This window comes from Eumetopias jubatus, unplaced genomic scaffold, assembly GCF_037043125.1.
Source record: "Eumetopias jubatus isolate StellerSeaLion01/CBP00866 unplaced genomic scaffold, mEumJub1_p1.0 scaffold_2, whole genome shotgun sequence".
Taxonomy (NCBI): Eukaryota; Metazoa; Chordata; class Mammalia; order Carnivora; family Otariidae; genus Eumetopias; species Eumetopias jubatus.
The window spans coordinates 16077833-16098686 of NW_028274808.1; the positions used below are offsets into that span (position 1 = coordinate 16077833).

At 44.8% G+C, this 20854-nt stretch overlaps 1 protein-coding gene across 3 annotated transcripts in view; it reads right to left on the bottom strand.

Moving 5' to 3' along the window:
- The window catches only part of ACSL1 (acyl-CoA synthetase long chain family member 1), a 74517-nt gene that overhangs the window by 39590 nt on the left and 14073 nt on the right, over nucleotides 1-20854 (bottom strand). For 2 of the 3 annotated variants that reach the window (XM_088020917.1, XM_088020915.1), the window contains exon 2: nucleotides 7415-7641. In XM_088020917.1, the coding sequence (XP_087877043.1) occupies nucleotides 7415-7609 (195 nt within the window). In that variant the 5' untranslated portion in view covers nucleotides 7610-7641. Of the gene's footprint in view, nucleotides 1-7414; nucleotides 7642-9316; nucleotides 9400-20854 lie in introns of those variants that run through there. The other variant, XM_088020916.1, reaches the window with a different exon arrangement.

The window sequence follows — 20854 nt, forward strand, 5'->3', positions numbered from 1 at the left end:
CAACAATTTCCTCTAATCCTCAGAAGGGCTTCCATTTCAATCCCCGCCCCCCCCCCCCAGTTTCCTACTTCCTGAGCCCCCGCTATCCCAAGGGGAGGGTGTGCTTTAGTGGGGATCGGGGGGCTGGCACAGCACTTAGAAACTACAGTTCTGTGCCCCCAAGCCCGTTTCAATGTCATCACCAGGGCAAACCAGCCAAAGGGAAAGTAGCACCCTCCCACGTCCGTGAGAGGGAAGAAAGTCTGGAGCCACCAAATCCAAAACCCACAAACATACATTGTTCCAGCAAAACAAAACTGCCTACGGCATCTCTACATGCCTGCCATTTAGAATATGTGAGACATTCTGCTCCACTTTTGACTATTCTAAAGGGAACCAGGGTCTTTCTTATCCATGGTTGACCTTCTAGACATGAATGTGAAAAGCAGGGATTTTTGTCGAGAGGCTCAGAAAGTTGATATTTGTCATTTTTCATTTGGCACGAGTTGACCCTGCCTCGGGGGAGGCTATTTGTAAACTTAAATAAATATTCCAGCACACACTTCTGTCATTTATAAATATACACGTTCCCTGCTTAACGAAGCCTCTGAGAGGCAGCATCCTTTGTACAAAATCAAATTGTGTTGTCAGACCTGCTTTACTGTATTCCTATTAAGTGAACAGATTAAGCTTTTACTGCCCGGTTAAATGGAACCGAAGAATAAATTTTTCTAAAACAACCATCTTTCTTCCTTTGAATTCCAAAAGGCAGCTACTTAATATCCTCTGTGGCCCGGTCTTGGCAGGAAGATCAGAAACTCAGCCTTCAGTTCTCTGTCATGCTTGTCCTTCGCTTTTGCGCCCACTCACCCACCCACCACTGCCCTGTGACCAGCACCACCTCATTCAAAGCCCTAGTCACTTTCAATTAGTAGACGAGCCTAAAAACATATAGAAGCTCAGTTAAGTTTCCCACAATGTGAGTGTAGTTAAGAAAAAGTAATCAGCAAGGTTTTTCATACTTGGTTATTAAGAAGCCGTAGAGTCTTAGAAGAGGTGCTAAAATTACGGCAAGGTACAGAATGCTGATGTTTGCACACTCCCAGAATAATAAGTCTAAACAAAAACACCCCTCCATCACATTCTCTCCATCCACTCCCACTGTCCCAACTGCTAGGACTGCTTGTTGAAAATGCCCTCAGATGCCATAACGCTTCAGAAAAAATGTGCCTGAAAACTCTCTGAACACCGCAGCAGCCAAGTTGCTAGGGATAAGATTAAAAAGGCAAATCTTAAAAAAAATAAATAAAAGAAAGAAAGGCAAATCTTTGCATACATCTTTGTTTGACCACACACCCCGTTATTTTGCCATCAGGTGAGAAAACAGCCCCCGGGCAAGGCTTTGGCAGGATATCTAAAATGTCCTGGACCCAGCTCCGTGGACATCCAGTATGGGCAGTGGCGGAATACTGCCCGGACACCCGCAATTACAAACGGCAAGTAAACGAAGGTTAATGCCCCCAAACAGGGATTTACACAATTATTTGTACATTGAATATACACAATTTACACATTATTGACAGGTTTGAAGCCAGCGCATCAAACCAGGAGATTCTCTGGAAGTCCCACCCAGACTTCCAGTCAACCATTCCGAGTCTTCCCAGGGATGAGAATTCTGTTTTTATTTAGGTTTCTATTTACAAGCGACTGCAGAAACAACTAGGCTGTTCCTAATACTCCTCCCTTCCTCTTCATGCTCCCCTGCGATCTCCCACCGGGTTCCAAATTCATGAGTCTAACACCCCCTCTCACAGGTGCTCTGCCACAGACCACCAGGCAGGCGGCCATGGTTCCACCATCTGAACGCACCTGCCCTTCCCAGACAATGTCTCTTCCTGCTCTGCCCTGGCAGCTCCCATGCGGACCCTCCCTGCACCTCTGCCTCATGGCCGTGTTTGCCCCTGCCCCACTGGACAACAGCGCCCCCGCTCGGAACCAGCCCCAGCCATTCAAGTCCAGTGCATTGCCATTCTTTGCCTTTTGTTTCTTCCAGCTTTACTGAGGTGTCATTGATAAAACCGTGAAGCCCCTACAGTGTACCCAGAGTGTTGCCTACAGTGTGAAAAGATTCTCGCCATGGAGTCATTAACATCTCATCACCTCACAGAATTTACTTTTTTTTTTTTTTCATTTTTCAGTGAAAACACTTCAGTCCTATTCTCTTAGCGAATTTCAATTGTACAGTGCAGTGTTCTCAACCACGGTCGCCATGTTGTAGGTGAGCGCCGTGTTGTGGGTGAGCTCCTCAGTCCTTGCTCACGGGGCAGCTGGAAGTTTGGGTCTCCAGCCCCAGGCAACCCCCCTTCTCCTCACTGCTTCTGTGAGTCAACTTCTTTGGGTCATTTTCACTCTCTGGATTGCCAGTGTCATTACCCCAGAGGCAGGCCATTTGTCTGTGCAAGTCCCATGCGAGTCTTCATCAAAACTTAAAACCACGCTATCTGTGGAGTGTTGGTTCACAGGCCAGATGTGTGAAAGTTTGCTCCTTTCAGAGTTCTTATGGGAGAATGAACCAGAGTTCTAGCTCGATGGCATGAGAACAAGTTGCTCATGTTACTCTTAGTTTAAGGATGCTCTGCCAGAGACAGAAGGAGTCCTTGGTGGTACTGCCCTCCCGTCTGTAAACTGCAGGAGGCCAGCAGCCTCTTCTTCCCAGGGATTGTGCACACACTACTCGGCCGATGTTCAAGTGCTTCTGAATGGATGTCTGTCAGACCATTACTCTGTGACTCATGGAGGATGAAATCCAGAGCGTCACATCCTCCTCAAGAGACCGTCTGGAGCACAGGATTAAAATGCTATGGCAAGGTGCTAACCATATATAGCCCACCATGTGGACGGGTCAGTCCCAAGCTCTCATGCTGAAGGAGGAGCCAGCCAGCATGCACCTGAAGGTCACTAGCTCACCTGGTGTGAAAGTCACCTAACTTAGACAAGATGACTGACACCCAAAGAACTGGTTCTGCATCTTGAAAGATATGAACCCACACTGGAACCAAGGAGCCATCACTAACAAGTTTAAACAGTGAATCTGTTACAGACTAGTTGGTTTAGTTACAAAGGTAAATTTGAAATGAAGTTCTGATATTCTTAAAATGAAGTCTCAGAAAGGCTATGGATTTATTGGTATAAAAAAGTTTTGGGGGGGCACCTGGGTGGCTCAGTTGGTTAAGAGTCTGCCTTTAGCTCGGGTCATGATCTCGGGGTCCTGGGATTAAGACCAGCCTTAGCTCCCCGCTCAGTGGGGAGTCTGCTTCTCCCTCCCCCTCGGCCCCTCGCCCTGCTTGTGCGCTCGCTTGCGTGAATAAATAAAATCTTAAAAAAAAAAAAACCAAACTTTTTGCATCCTACAATTTACTTCCTTCTCTAATATTTAAAAACAAAGCAAATAACTTGGGTTTTCATTTAAGTACATTATAATCTAGCAGTAGTTACCCAAAATCTTTCCATCTCAATTTGACAGGTAAGCTATCTCAAGGCCTATCTCTCACCAGTTAAAGGAATTCTCATATTCTTTCTACTACCTCCTTCAGCAATTACAATGATTCCTTTTTATACTTTGGAATGGTTTGTTGCCTCGATCCCTTAAACTCTGGTAGGTGGGCCTATGACCCCCATCAGCACCAAGTTTTGCTCTGAGCCCATCTATGTCCAACCTGGTGCAGGGGCAGAGGAGGAGGGGAGGCAGAAGCTCACCAGAAATCCACTTTTGCTGCTAGCCCAGGCTCTGACAGCTCCATGCTCCCAGCACCGGGCCTCACTCCCAACCCATCCTTGACGGTGTCTGATCCCACACCCAACCTGTGCGGGAAGCTCAGACTCTATTCTTCTATTACCTGTTCCTTTTCTTCCTTCCATTCCATCACCACCTGCAGACTCATTTGCCTGAGATACCCATTGTCAGAAGAGGCTGCTCCTGGGTCCAAAGGTCTAGCCACTGGCTCTTCAAATTAATCGAGACAGGGGCACCTGGGTGGCTCGGTTGGTGCAGCATCTGCCTTCGGCTCACGTCATGATCCTGGGGATCCTGGGATCGAGCCCTGCATCGGGCTCCCTGCTCTGCGGGGAGCCTGCTTCTCCCTCTCTCTCCCACACCCCCTGCTTGTGCTCTCTCTCTCTCTCTGTCAGATAAATAAAATCTTAAAAAAAATTAATATAGACAGACCCAAACCTTCCTTATTATCCTTATTTTCATCCGCCCCCTGCCCCTGAAAAGCCCTAGCTATAATATATAACTTTCAACTACTGTAATGAAAGCAGCAGAACAGAGCTCTTGATATTCCACTAGCTGTATGATACAATTTTGCTTCTTTGGATTCAGCTGTTTTCTTGTATATAAAACATGATCGTTAAAACAGGAGGCCTTTTCAGAAGAAGAAAACTAACATTCACTTAGTATGGGCCAAGTGGACACTCTGCAAGTATCTATGCAGTCCTCTCAACATCCACGAGGGAAGACAGAAACTGTCACTCCTGTTTTCCAGGAAGCTGAAGGTCAGGAAAGTCAGGGGAACTTGCCCAAAGCTGCCTGGTCTAAGCAGAGTAGCCAGGCCCAGCCTCTACCACATCCACTGCCTTCCTGGTCCCTTCCAGCGCCATCACGCTCTCTTCTGTCCCTTAGCCGCAACGACCACGGCCTGGACCCTCAGGGGTCCCGAAGGGTTTCTAGTCACTGTGGTGAAGGTCATCCTCACCAAGGGACATGGGGATCTCAGGCAACAGGCAGAGGCAAGCTGAAACCTGGAAACGTGCACGTCACTTGTGAAAGTGATTAAAGGCCACACGGACACAGAAAAACTCGCTTCGCTCCACAGCTCAGAGTTCAGGCAGCCCTTCGGGGCCCACTGCCACAGGCATAGCCCTCTAAACTAGGTCCAGATCAAACCATGCTTGGAAGTTAAGAAAGGCTTGTTGGATTCTGTTCCAAACTCCGGTTTCTCTGTCCCGTTCCGCAGCCTATGTCCTCATTGCCTTTCCTACACGGGGCTACAGCTAGAGTGCTAACATAACTTCTTCTTCTTTTTTTTTTTTAATTTTCTTTATTCATTTGAGAGAGCGAGAGAAAGGGGGAGAGAGACAGAGCACAAGTAGGGGGTAAGGGCAGAAGGAGAGGGAGAAGCAGGGAGCCCGATGCGGGGCTCGATCCCAGGACCCTGGGGTCATGACCTGAGCCTAAAGCAGACGCTTAAACAAACTGAGCCACCCAGGAGCCCCTTTGACCCTGACTTTAAAAAAGGAAATGTCAGAAGCTGTAACTTATCAAGAACTTCTGTGCTGCTACTTTACGAAGGTGTAGCTTGGAATCAGCTGCTGTGGGTAGTAATGAGATGCAGCAAAACCAAAAAGTGCAGATTCCTCTCGTTTTAATATCCAGGTAAGGTTTATGGGAACAGGAAGGCAAAACTCTGGATGCGAAATGGGGGCAGAGGGTAAGGGATCAGGGTGTGGACTGGCAAATGGCACTTACTTGTTTTCAAAGTAGGAACAAAACAACATTTTATTCTGGCAATCAGTTCCTTGGACCGTGCCAGATAGGCAGGCTCTTCATGAATACGTAATGAAATCAAATCAGTGCTTCTTTCTGCCATAGCAGTCCGTATGACCATGCTAGCTATATAAAAGCCCCTATAATTACCGAGCATCAGAACTCAAAGCTCGTCTTAAATTCAATATTTTAAGTTCTTTTTTAGAAATGCAAAGCAAATTTTGTAACTATTCCTAAGACCTAGAAGTTCTGAAAATCAGAGCTAAATCCATTTCTATAAGCGAAGAGAAGAATCAGGAGGCCTCTCTGCGAGGTAGTGGAATTGGAGATTTTAATTTTCTTTCTGCTTATCGATAATTTTTAAACTCTTCTACGGAGGACATGCATGCTTATTTTCCCAAGTCTCACAACGACTTTATGCTTAGCTGGAGCTTAAAAAGCACACTGTAAGCGCCTCCACAATTTCTCATACAATACGAATTAGGCATTTACAGTTACTGCTAAATTATAAATATCTTAAATCTGCACTTGCCAAGTACTCTTTCCATAGCGATGGTAATGCTACTATGAGACACCAGGTCCTCCTCCAGAAAAAAGGAATGTCAAAAACCTCACACACATCTATTAGGAAAATCGAATTCTACTCCCTCATGGTTTGCGATTAGCTGAGGTAAAATATTAAGTCATGTTTACCTTCTAAATAAGGTATAGAACCAACTTTCCTTGGCAATAATTCAGTCATTCTATTTTTACATTTTGGCATGAATTAGACTGACATATCTTCTATATATTTTAAAAGTTTCAAATTAATGAATCCAACCAACTGTCTAAAGGAAAGCAAAGAACTGAAACCCTATAAATAACAAAGAGGTACTCAATGAAGGCCAAGGCTTCATTTGAAAGGGCACCTCTCCTGCTCATGGCCATCAGCCTGGGGAGCGGGGCAGGATGGGGAAGAAGAAACATTCTTTATGTGTGTTGAAAGTTATAAATACTGAAAATCGATTCTGCCCTGGGTCGGGGAAAGCGAGAGACTACAGTGCAGAGAGTAGGCCAAGAGTCCCAGCACCAGTGAGAACCTGGCTGCTTCATCTTTTCAACCCCTCACATTTTGTACTAAAGAGATTCAGAAAGGAAGGAAGGCAGAGCCAAAGCATTAAGAAAGAATCCTGAAAAGCGTTCTTAGCTTTCCCCATGCCATCCCACCCATTCAGCCCTAATGAGGGAACGCACGCTCTGGTTTCATTTTCATGACGACACGAACATGGCCTGTAACGTGCCCAAGTTCTATATACAACCATGGTCCTCAACAAGTCAACCTTCGATATCTCCTGAATGCCCTTGGCTTGTTCATGTCTTACCTGAAATTCTGTGGCCATGTTATTCTGGCAAGTTCCTAGCCTCGCCTTTTCCTAGGTGAAATCGCAGAGTCCCTTTCAAAAGCTGGGGGAGGTGTTCTAAGTATCAGGTATACCACAGATGAAATCCTTCCTTCTGGAACGTTTTGTTTGACAACTCTCTTCTCTGTAAGCCCTGCAGGAGCAGCGACTCTATGCCTATCCTTTCCCGCTCACGGAACCCTCTGGGCCTCCTGTAGTGCCTAGCATAGGGCAGAAACTCAATAGGATTTGTGCAATGAGCCTCTGTGTGACTACAGGGAGACACCCCACCAACACCACCTCCTTTGTCCCTCTGCCTATATTTTGGCCCTTACCCTCCATCTACTACCCCGTTGACAAACTTGCGTGTGTTGAGCACATTTTGGCTTACAAAGCGCCCTTGCAAACAAATATTTGAAGGTGACTGATGTTGACCAAGATAGCACTCAACATGGGAATCGGGGAACACAGAGAAAATGCACACAGCAGGCAGGCCAGCCCCTCCACTTACCGCCACCTCCACAGACTGCATGGAGAGGTCGCATGGTGGCTTCAGGGCTTTGGGCCTCGTGGCGTACCAAAAGGTGGTGAGGGCTGCAAAAGCTCCAAAGCCCATGAGCGTGTTGGTCGGCAGCGTGCGAACGTACTGTCGGAAGTCAGCCAGCTCTGGCATTCGAAAATACCGGAACAGCTCGTGGGCTTGCATCGTCCCGTGTTGGTGGCTCCCTAAGCTGAATTCTGTCAAAAGAGAAAAATGTCACATTCCTCTCAGGAAGGCAAGACTTGTCTCCAGAATTCCCAAAGGCCAGCCATCCGGCTTGATGCCTGGCTGACCGATCAAGGCATTAAACCCACAGTCTAATGGTCCAGCTCTTTTCTTGGCTGTCAAATGTCATTTCTCTAAAAACCCTTTAGAAATTCATTTTACGTCTATCATTTTGTGTCGAGCTTCCATTCCCCACATTAAAAAGGTTTTGCTCACGAAGACTTCTTGTCACAACATGCTCAAGTGGCGTAAGTTACCACCTTCTTCCCCGATACCTTCTCTGTTCTCTTCCACCTGATCAGATACACTCAACTCTCCTTATCACGGCTAATGAGAAGAAAGGGACAGAGGTACAAATAAGCCGGCACCACCTGACGGCCATCCGCGCCTGCTTCTTCCCACGCCTCTCAGAACTAGCTCCCAATGGGTAAAACACACCAACCTAAATTCCAATGTGCCTCTCACCTTCCCCATACTCTGTACCACAAAAGCAGCAATACAAATGCAAGGCAACTGTAGTTCGCTCTTCTGATCAAATAATCTCTTTTATATTCCTTGCGATGTTATAGCTAAAATATTATAATGATAAAAGGGTGCACATAAACTTTAAACCAACCACCAAATATCTAGAGAGAGATTGCAGCATAGTATCTGAGAAAAAGTACAGAATGGTACTTAAGATCCCAGATTCGAGAGCCAAATCCTATCTTCCCAGCTTATTAGCTGTAGGATTGGGGACACATTACTTCGCCGCCCTGAGCCTTGTTTCCCTCAGTATAAATGGAGGCTGAAAATAGTAACAATCTCGTGGGGCTTTTATGACTAAATGATTTACACTGACAGCTCAGAATGGCATGGGGCACCAGAAACTGCTCAATACATTCTAGGTACTATCACTATTCACCTACCAAGATTCTGTGATTAGTCCTGTGTGCAGAACAGGAAGGGACAGAGTTCATTAAAAACAGTGCTTGACCACAAAGAGTTTACAAACAAAATTAAGAAGCCAAAACACACAGAAGAAAACTAGATGAAAATCCTCACACTGGATGTTACAGACAACTTATATATACATCAATATAAAAAGTGTGCAGTACAGATAATAAATAAGAATAATTCTAACAAGAAAATTATTGATGAAGAAGTGCTTTAAAGCGCCTTTGGCAGTAAAGGGAAGGACATGATAGTAAATGCTCTGAAGGCTTTTCTCAAAAACTGCCTGCCAAGCCACGAAGTGCTAACATTTTAGCCATCATTCAGAAGGTATTTGTGAGCTACTTATTACATGTTCTTTTAAATAGCTAGGTCACAAAGCTGAAGATAATTTTCTTTTTTCAAATACAGACATCTTTACATTTCAATCTATACTATGGTTCATTTTTTTTTTAATGGAGTAGCAGAGGATCCGGTTTTCACTGGCCACCAATTCTGTAGTATATTTGCTCAGCTCAGACAGTCTAGTGCTACAACAGCTCTGTGTAGGTGCACGCGCGTGCGCGCGCACACACACACACACACACACACACACACACACACACACAGAGGAAATTTCCAGGTTTTACATAATAGTCGAGAACGAAGAGATAAGCAAGACTTCTTCAGGTCATAATCATGGAGAGAGAGCTCCAGGACTTAAAAACCACTCACCATCTGTGCCACCCAGAGCTGACGGCTAGGTGACACGCCATGCAGCCATGCAGAACAGAAGAGGTGGCGAGGGTGGGGGTGGGAGGGGGGCTGGAGGAGCTCAGCTGCCGCTTACCCGACCTGCCAAGGTCTCTCAGGGCATTAGTCACATGCCGACTCCTGCACTGATGCCCACTGGGCTAAAGGTAACTAGCAGACAAAATTCATACTTGACTTCCCAGGAGGAGACAGGGTGGAGGATGGGCCAATGAGCAGCTGGAAGCAGAGTCACCCCACTGCTCCACCCATGGGCAGGGACAGGCATCTGCCAGTGCCAGATCTGAAAACAGACACTGTTTTCTTTCTGCTTGGCTTCCCAATAAGAAGAGACAATGGACAGAGTTTTTTAAAAACACCAGTGAAATACATGATCAGATGCTGGGTGGTTATGTCGAACCAACGTGAGACAGACCAAGGAAGAAACAGATAGTCCGTAGTATACTCCCAGCAGATTTATTCTAGATGAATGCATAGGAACTGAGCTACTCTGGTCAATGCCCAGCGCAGAGCACCCGGCGTGTGCCAGGCCCTGTGCCCAGCAGCCGGGAGGGTGGTGCTGATGACCCGGTGCAGGGTCTCCCTGGGCCAACTGGCTGGTGGGGAAGGCACAAAATGAAGCAAGAAGCGTTACCACCAGTGGGAGCCGGGGATGAGGCAAGGCCTCTGGGAGGAAGGCACGCGTACACTGAGACCATGAGGATAAGCAGACAAATCGAGGCCGGCCCTTGTTGGCACTGAGTGGGCAGGTTTCATAAACAGCACTACCACCCTAAGAACGTGAAGCAAGCTGACGTGTACAATGTGCAAACCTGCCTTCCCCTCCAATCATCTCACCTTCCAGCCGTCCTCATACCCACGGCACCCCAAATCTGAAGAGGACTTTCCTACCCCCTCCCCCCCACATACCTGCCCTTGTCTCTTCTCCCCCACAGGTCCCTGAGGTGATTTCCATAAAACCTTAGATCGCGTGAATTCGCAGGGGCTGCTCAACAGAATCCCATTTCTGTGTGAGAATACGAAATAATTCCCCCGTGAACAAATGCACTCAGAAGCTGGTGATTTTTTTTTTTTTCTATTTTAGGCACCAGCAGTAGCCAAGCTGTAGACAGCATTAGACTAAGAAAGCAAGAAAAAAAAAAAAGTCTATTTCTAGAGATAAGAAATAAACTAAGAGACTAAAAAACTAAGAAAGAAAACCTGGGAAAAAACAAAAACTTCAGAAAATGACTGATTTAGTAGCACCCATGCAAGAATATTTAATCTGACATGAGTCTGTAATGCTAAGGGTTTAAATCCAGCTAGATTCTTATTTTTAGTGGGTAATGACAAGGTATAGCAGTTTAATTCATGCCTCTCAGTGGGTGATAGGCTGCAAACCAGCTTCACTGAACCCACCGGTTAATGCTGTGCATTGGAAAACTATAGTCCATCCCATAAAGAACTAAAGAAAATCCTTCTTTTAGATCCACGTGAAGAACAACTCATCAACGTGAATGGAAAGCATTATAAACCTTCTCCCGTCTATGGAACTGCTATTAAGGAAAAAGTACTTGGGGTATTTTGAAATGGAGGCAGACCCACATTCAAAGAAAACTGGCCACAGCAAATAGCCTTTCAAGGCTGCAGGTGAATATAAACACCACGCTTTAAGACAGTCCCCCAACAGGTCTCAAAGAAGAAGAATCAAGACTCATATGTGCCAACAAATGATTAAAAGCCAGACTGACTTTATTCTTATTCCAATGGTGTTCCCGTTGGAATATTTTTAAGATTCTTTCAAAAGCAAACTTCCACACATCCTCTCTGGACGTTTGCAGGCCAGGCAAATAACAATGCTACTGTTGGCTAAGAATATGATTCAATCGGCTTAAAGGCTTAAGCAGTCAGTATTTCTTGGTCAAGAACGCACAAGCCTATGGGCAGCTAGCTTCTCCTTCCCCGGCAGCTACTCCTCCATCTCCTTCCTCCCCACACCTATGAAAAGTGGGTTTGCTCACTCGGGTCCTGGAGTCTAAAACTACAGAACGACAGAGGACATAACAGTGGTCAGGGAAGCATGGTGCATGTCCGGGGCAAAGAACCAGAGGGAGGGACGTCTGGGCAGAAATAACCATATGGGGCCAAGTAATAGAAACTGGATCGCATGACTCTCAGAAAACAGAAATCCTGGTACTTAGCCACCCACACTTTGGGAAGCATAGCTAGCAGCCCAACAAACGCTGATTTAGTGTTTCGGGAAGGCTTTCACATCCTGTATTGCACTGTCTCGCAGTACGAAATGATCCTAAGGAAGCTGAGGCTGGAGATTTAAGAGGCTTCCCCGAGTATGTCCCAAGATGGGGAGACCTGACTCTCAAGTCACGCTTTTTCCTCTAGGCAAATTCCTAACTTCTGCGGAGCCTCTGATCCTCTGCACCTGGAACACGTGGGTACTCGTTTGCATGGGGGGCTCGCAAGTCCCCTGCAGCCCACCCCGGCTCAGAAATGGTGAGGGCAGTTGCTCTCTAAAGGTCCTTCTGGCACTCACATTTCATGGCATGATGAGAGCTTAGCATCTGAACTCCATGTGAATGCTCCATGTCTTACATAAGCGCTCGCGTTTGCCCCATTGTCCTGGAGTCTGAACATATGGGTCCAAGGCCACCCGGACAGAAACAAAGGTTCACCTCTTACCATTTTGTTTATACCCGGAAAAAGTGGTGTGGGGCAAAGGTGACTCACAAGGGCATCATTCTCTAAGGACACAGGGACATGAGCGCGCGCGCGCGCACGCACACACACACACACACACACACACACACACACACACACACAGCTCCTGTGATTCCATAGATTTATACTTACATCAGCATTTTATTTTCTTCCTATCATTTACAAACCAATAAAAAATGGGTGATCTGGACGTGTCTCCCCTTCTAAAGTTCCTCAAGCTTTCGTTCAGCTGAATAATAGCAGTCTGATGGAATACTTCACTAAGAATACTGCCTCCAAGCAAACCCACATAAATAGCACCCTTGCCCCGGCAGCCGCAGATGAAAAAATCCTGACATCTCTCCTTAAAAGCAGCAAGCCAAACTGGCAAGATGCTGCCTCCCTCCTTGCTCCACCTCCTCTGCTTATACAATAGGCTATTTACAGAAGGCTGAAACTCCCCCTTTGTCCCGCGCCAGCTGGGCAAAGCTCGGCCTCAGGGAGGAACAAGGGAGCGGGCGGCCAGACCGTGCGCTGTTCTTTCAGTGTGCCACTCCAGAACCGCTGGTCTTGTGCTCCTTAACCCTGGCTGGCAAATCACCTAAAGCTAGATTTGCTTAAGCCATCCCCTCCTGAACCAAAAGAGCAGCCGGGCTCCCCCTGAAGAGGGATGTACAGGAGTTCCACAGGGATGCCAGAGTCCACCAGTTAGAGAGGAAAAACAGAAGTCGCTGTCCAAACCCCATTCTATACAGGACCTCTAGACCATGGTCACTGCCCTGGGACCATCTTCCTATTCTGAGCATGAGAAGGAGGAAGACCCCCCGGGGAACTCCAGGATCCCACACAAAAGTAGGCAAGTCATTCTCCAAGGAATTAATTACTTCCTTCCACTGCCTTGGAGCGTTTCTTTCCAACTAAGGATAGTAAACCTTAAAAAAAAAAAAAAAAAGATTTTATTTATCTATTAGAGAGAGAGTGAACACAAGCAGGGTGAGGGGCGGAGGGAGAAGCAGACTCCTCACTGAGGAGGAAGCCCAACGTGGGGCTCGATCCAGGACCCTGGAATCATGACCTGAGCCAAAGGCAGATGCTTAACCCACTGAGCCACCCAGGCGCCCCAAGTAATAGTAAACCTTAAGCGTGCCTGATTTCCATGAAAGTGATTCTCTGGGTCACCAATTCAACTTCCAAGAAGATTTTCAAAGGAGAAAGGAAGCGGAGATGCTCTGCTTTTAGAAACCTGATATGGAAATATTCAAGTCAAGTTGAAAATTCTCTACTAAACCACTCTCTCCCTGCCCATCTCCCCAAAGTCAGAAAGAGTAGGGCATAAAGCTTTTAAAGCATCAAGCTCGACCAATTTGTAACCAGCAAGATTAGCACAATACCTCACCTGCTCATATTGGCCACAAAGCCACAACTACCATATATGCCCCCAAGCAGTGAGATTCCAAATATAATGTGGGTGAACACATAAACTTTTAGGGATGATGAAATGGTCCACTGCCTACTCCTATAGTTTCTATATTCAGTAAGCTATATATATACTTATGTCACATGACTAAATAAGTTACTTGAAAAGTGTGTGCTTTTTCCCTATTTACATTTCACTGATATTTTATTAAAATTCTTTGAACATGCTTCTTCAAGCAGGATTTTGTGTGGTCATGTATGTGGCCATCACCGAACAAATTCTCCCACGTCACAGGAACGTATTTGTATAATGTTAGGACAGTTTAAAAAATGTGTCTGATGGGTCCATATTCAGATAACTCAACCTTATACTTGATTGCTTTTTAAACTGACTTTTTAAAAGATTTTGACAGTAATAGCCACCATTTGCCTTTGTAAGGTCAAGCCTCCAGAAATAACAACCCGGCTAGTGTTAAATTTCTTTGCCTTAGAAAAGCCTGAAATCAGCTGGGTGGGTTTTATGAGAACCCAAGACTAGGGCTGGCAGAGGAGGTTTCAGGAAAGGGGCCTTCTCTACCTGATGGGTGTTCAAACTAGGTGACCGACAGGACCCCTCACAAAATGAGAGCCTGGCTGACACATGATGACTGACAGAGTTTGGGGGAAATCCTCACCCTCTCTCGGGGCATGTACATTATTTACTCTTCATATGTGGACCCCATTCACGAGGCATGGAAGTAAAAGACGTAACACAAATATATATATACAACATAGTGAAAAACAAGGCAGCAGTCAGTGCAAAAGAAATGAGAAAAGAGTTCACACACCCTCAAGGAGGACCCACATGCAGAAGACACAAGGGGGGCTGGTCCTCAAGGGATGAGTGTGGTCTCAGAATGTTAGCTCTGCTATAGGGTACGGGGGCCAAACAGGATGGCGAGAAGCAACTCCCCAGCTCAGCTCTAGGATTTTTGGCAAATTAATCTGGAAGGAGTGATGGGATTAAATTGGGTTCAGGAGAAGGGAAGGAAGACATTCACGGAAATCAGTCTGAAATCATGATTTCTTTAGGAGCCATTGTGCTAAGCAATTACAAACATGACTAAATGCAATCCTCACAACAGTCCTCGCTGTAGGGAGATGTTACGAGCTTCAATTCAAAGACAGGAGGCTGTGCCCGGGAAAAGTTCAGCGTCCTGCCCCAGCTCCACGCAAGAACCGGACTAGAGGCCAGGTCTGAAGGCAAAGCCTGTGGACATTGAAAGGCATGTGTTGCCACCGATGCACGCAGTGATTCATATCTAGACAAAGGTGGGAGGCAATGCTCGGATGACAAAGAGCCATGACACACAGGGCTTTGAAAAGCCGGGATCTGAATCTTAACACTCATCAACAGATGGAGGGACACCCAAGATGTGGTACCGGCAGACAACGGAGTCTTATTCGGCCTTTAAAAAGAGAAGAGAATTCTGGTGAGAACTAAGCAAGATGGCCAAGGAGTAGGAGACCTGGATTTCGTCTGGTCACAGGAATTCAGCTGAATAGGGATCAAACCATTCTGAACACCTACAACTCAACAGGAGACCGAAGAAGAGAGTAGCAACAACTCTCTGAACAGAGAAGCGACCACTTTCTGGAAGGTAGGGCGTGCGGAGAAGTGAAGCCGAGGCGATATTCGGGAGGATAGACGGCGGGGAGGGGGCCTCCGTCGGCCGCTTCTGGCAAGTGCTAGAGCCGCGGAGCACAAAATCGGACCTTTGAGAAGCCGGCTCCGCGGAGGGACGTCGCTGCAGTGGCTAAGCGGGGGGTGGAACCCTCCCGGGACAGTGTGGTCTCAGGACCCTCGGGGTCACAGAAAGACCGGGGGTGCCTGAGTGCGGCAGAGCTCCCGGGTATTGGAGCGGGGAAGCCGGCTGCAGAGACGGAGCCGAGGCGCGGGCTCTCAGCTCGGGGTTGCCATAAACTGTGATCCACGGCCCAGTCGGGCCACTGCTCCTCCAGCAGGGACCCAACAAGCGGCAGAGCCGGGGAGACTCCCCTTCCTCCCCCGGGAGGAGCGGCGCGGGAGCGCACCGCAGGGATCTGCTGGGTTTGGAGACTCCACACGGGGTCGGGTGCCAGAGATAGAAACGCTCGGTCACAGGCCGGGTGAGCACGGAGTGCGGCCGGAGACCGGGGACACGGGAGTGACTGCTTTTCTCTGGGGGCGCACTGAGGAGCGGGGCCCCAAGTTCTCAGCTCCTCCTGGGTGGAGATTGGGAGGCCGCCATTTCACTCTTGTCTTCCAAAGCCCAACGGAAAGCTTAAAGGGAACAAAAGCTCCCGAGAGCAAACCCAAGCAGATTACTTAGCCTGGACCGGCAAGGGCAGGGCAATTCTGCCTCCGGCAAAGACATTTGGGAACCATGGCAACAGGCCCCTCCCAGAAGATAAGCAAGAACCGCCAGCCAAGACCAAGTTTACCCATCAAGGAGAATGGCAGAACTCCAGCACTGGGGGAATACTGCACATAGAATTTATGGCTTTTTCCCCATGATTCTTTAGTCTTTCAAAGTTAATTTTTTTAATTTTCTTTTTCTGTTTTTTTTTTTTTGAGTTTTTCTTTTTCCCTTTTTCTACCAACATCTTATCAATCCCTTTTTTAAAAATCTTTTTTATTTTTCATTTTTAGAGTCATATTCTATCCCTTCATTGTAGTTAACCTTATTTTTGGTATATATATAAGTTGTTCTTTCTTTAAAAATTTGGGATACAGTTTCTTCTAACAGACCAAAATATACCCTAAATCTCTAGTGTATGGCTTTGTTCTAGTCTTCTCCTGCCTGATCACATTCTCTCCCTTTTTTTTTCTCTTCTTTCTTTTTTCAACCAACTTCTTACCAATTCCTTTTATAAAATCTTTTATAATTTTCATCTATACAGTCACATTCCATCCCTTCATCTTATTTACCCTTATTTTTGTACATATATAAGCTTGTCTTTCTTTACAATTTTGGGCGGCAGTTTCTTCTGACAGACCAAAATACACCGAAAATCTAGTGTGTGGCACTGATCTATTCACCAGTCTGATCATATTTGATCATATTCTTTTTTTTCTTTTCCTTTTTTTTTTCTTTTTCTTTTTTCTTTCTTTCCCTTTCTTTCCCCCCTGTTTCAGGCCTCTTCTGATTTGTTTAGTGTATATTTTTCTGGGGTCATTGTTACCCTGTTAGCATTTTGTTCTCTCATTCATCTATTCTCCTCTGAACAAAATGACAAGACAGAAAAACTCACCTCAAAAAAAAAAAAAAAAAAAAAAGAACAAGAGGCAGTACTGTCTGCCAGGGACCTACTCAATACAGACATTAGTACGATGTCAGACCTAGAGTTCAGAATCATGATTTTAAAGATACTAGCTGGGCTTGAAAAAAGCATGGAAGATACTAGAGAAACCCTTTCTGGAGAAATTAAAGAACTAAAATCTAACCAAGTTGAAATCAAAAAGGCTATTAATGAGGTGCAATCAAAAATCAAGGCTCTAACTGCTAGGAAAAAATGAGGCAGAAGAGAGAATTAGTGATATAGAAGACCAGATGATGGAGAATAAAGAAGCTGAGAAAAAGAGAGATAAACAACTACTGGATCACGAGGGCAGAATTCGAGAGATAAGTGATACCATAAGACGAAACAATATTAGAACAATTGGGATCCCAGAAGAAGAAGAAAGAGAGAGAGGGGCAGAAGGTATATTGGAGCAAATTATAGCAGAGAACTTCCCAAATCTGGGAAAGGAAACAGGCATCAAAATCCAGGAGGCACAGAGAACCCCCCCTCAAAATCAATAAAAATAGGTCAACACCCTGACATCTAATAGTAAAACTTATGAGTCTCAGAGACAAAGAGAAAATCCTGAAAGCAGCTCGGGACAAGAGGTCTGTAACCTACAATGGTAGAAACATTAGATTGGCAACAGACCTCTCCAGAGACCTGGCAGGCCAGAGAGGACTGACATGATATATTCAGAGCACTAAATGAGAAAAATATGCAGCCAAGAATACTATCTCCAGCCAGCCTGTCACTGAAAATAGAAGGAGAGATAAAAAGCTTCCAGGACAAACAAAAACTAAAAGAATTTGCAAACACGAAACCAACCCTACAAGAAATATTGAAAGGAGTCCTCTAAGCAAAGAGAGAACCTAAAAGTAACATAGACCAGAAAGGAACAGAGACAATATACAGTAACAGTCACCTTACAGGCAATACAATGGCACTAAATTCATATATTTCAATAGTTAACCTGAATGTAAATGGGCTAAATGCCCCAATCAAAAGACACAGGGTATCAGACTGGATTAAAAAAAAAAAAAAAAAAACACAAGACCCATCAATATGCTGTCTGCAAGAGACTCATTTTAGACGCAAAGACACCTCCAGATTGAAAGTGAGGGGGTAGAAAACCATTTACCATGCCAATGGACATCAAAAGAAAGCTGGGGGGGGCAATTCTTATATCAGACAAATTAGATTTTAAACCAAAGACTATAATAAGAGATCAGGAAGGACACTATATCCTACTTAAAGGGTCTATCCAACAAGAAGATCTAACATTTGTAAATATCTATGCTCCTAACATGGGAGCAGCCAATTATATAAGCCAATTAATAACAAAACCAAAGAAACACATCGACAATAACACAATAATAGCGGGGGACTTTAACGCCCCCCTGACTGAAATGGACAGATCATCTAAGCAAAAGATCAACAAGGAAATAAAGACTTTAAATGACACACTGGACCAAATGGACTTCACAGACATATTCAGAACATTCCATCCCAAAGCAACGGAATACACATTCTTCTCTAATGCCCATAGTACATTCTCCAGAATTGATCACATCCTAGGTCACAAATCAGGTCTCAACCGGTACCAAAAGACTAGGATCATTCCCTGCGTATTTTCGGACGACGATGCTTTCAAACTAGAACTCAATCACAAGAGGAAAGTCGGAAAGAACTCAAATACATGGAGGCTAAAGAGCATCCTACTAAAGAAGGTATGGGTCAACCAGGAAATTGAAGAAGAATTAAAAAAATTCACGGAAACCAATGAAAATGAAAACACAACTGTTCAAAATCTTTGGGATGCAGCAAAGGCGGTCCTCAGAGGAAAGTATATAGCAATACAAGCCTTTCTCAAGAAACAAGAAAGGTCTCAAATACATAACCTAACCCTACAACTAAAGGAGCTAGAGAAAAAAACAGCAAATAAAGCCTAAACCCAGCAGGAGAAGAGAAATAATAAAGATCAGAGCAGAAATCAATGAACTAGAAACCAAAAGAACAGTAGAACAGATCAACGAAACTAGGAGGTGGTTCTTTGAAAGAATTAACAAGATTGATAAACCCCTGGCCAGACTTATCAAAAAGAAAAGAGAAATGATCCAAATAAATAAAACCATGAATGAAAGAGGAGAGATCACAACCAACACCAAAGACATACAAACAATTATAAGAACATATTATGAGCAACTCTATGCCAGCAAATTAGATAATCTGGAAGAAATGGATGCATTCCTAGAGATGTATCAACTACCAAAACTGAACCAGGAAGAAATAGAAAACCTGAACAGACCCATAACCACTAAGGAAATTGAAGCACTAATCAAAAATCTCCCAAGAAACAAGAGCCCAGGCCCAGATGGCTTCCCAGGGGAATTCTACCAAACATTTAAAGAATTAATACCTATTCTTCTGAAACTCTTCCAAAAAATAGAAATGGAAGGAAAACTTCCGAACTCATTTTATGAGGCCAGCATTACCTTGATCCCAAAATCAGACAAAGACCCCACCTAAAAGGAGAATTACAGACCCATATCCCTGACGAACATGGATGCAAAAATTCTCACCAAAATACTAGCCAATAGGATCCAACAGTACCTTAAAAGGATTATTCACCACGACCAAGTGGGACTTATCCCTGGGCTGCAAGGTTGGTTCAACATCTGCAAATCAATCAATGTGATACAATACATTAAGAAAAGAAAGAACAAGAACCATATCATCCTCTCAATAGATGCAGAAGAAGCATTTGACAAAGTACAGCATCCTTTCTTGATTAAAAGTCTTCAGAGTGTAGAGACAGAGGGTACATACTTGAATATCATAAAAGCCACTGATGAAAAACCCACAGCGAATATCATTTTCAATGGGGAAAAACTGAGAGCTTTCCCCCTAAGGTCAGGAACACGGCAGGGATGTCCACTATCACCACTGCTATTCAACATAAGTACTAGAAGTCCTAGCCACAGCAATCAGACAACAAAAAGAAATAAAAGGCATCCGAATCGGCAAAGAAGTCAAACTCTCACTCTTTGCTGATGATAGGATACTTTACGTGGAAAACCCAAAAGACTCCACCCCAAAACTGCTAGAACTCATACAGGAATTCAGTAAAGTGGCAGGATATAAAATCAAGGCACAGAAATCAGTGGCATTTCTATACACCAACAATAAGACAGAAGAAAGAGAAATTAAGGAGTCGATCCCATTTACAATTGCACCCAAAACCATAAGATACCTAGGAATAAAGAGGCAAAGAATCTGTACTCAGAAAACTATAAAAAAACTCATGAAAGAAATTGAGGAAGACACAAAGAAATGGAAAAACGTTCCATGCTCATGGATTGGAAGAACAAACATTGTGAAGATGTTAATGCTACCTAGAGCAATCTACACATTCAATGCAATCCCTAGCAAAATACCATCCACTTTTCTCAAAGAGATGTAACAAATAATCCTAAAATTTGTATGGAACCAAAAAAGAACCCGAATAGCCAGAGGAATGTTGAAAAAAGAAAAGCAAAGCTGGTGGCATCACAATTCCGGACTTCAAACTCTATTACAAAGCTGTCAACATCAAGACAGTATGGTATTGGCACAAATACAGACATATAGATCAATGGAACAGAATAGAGAGCCCAGAAATGGACCCTCAACTCTATGGTCAACTCATCTTCAACAAAGCAGGAAAGAACGTCCAGTGGAAAAAAGACAGTCTCTTCAACAAATGGTGTTGGGAAAATTGGACAGCCACATGCAGAAGAATGACACTGGACCATGTCCTTACACCACACACAAAAATAGACTCCAAATGGATGAAAGACCTAAATGTGAGACAGGAGTCCATCAAAATCCTAGAAGAGAACACAGGCAGCAACCTCTTCGACCTCAGCCACAGCAACTTCTTCCTAGAAACATCACCAAAGGCAAAGGAAGCAAGGGCAAAAATGAACTATTGAGACTTCATCAAGATAAAAAGCTTTTGCACAGCAAACAGTCAACAAAACCAAAAGGACAACCGACAGAATGGGAGAAGATATTTGCAAATGACATAGCAGATAAAGGGCTAGTATC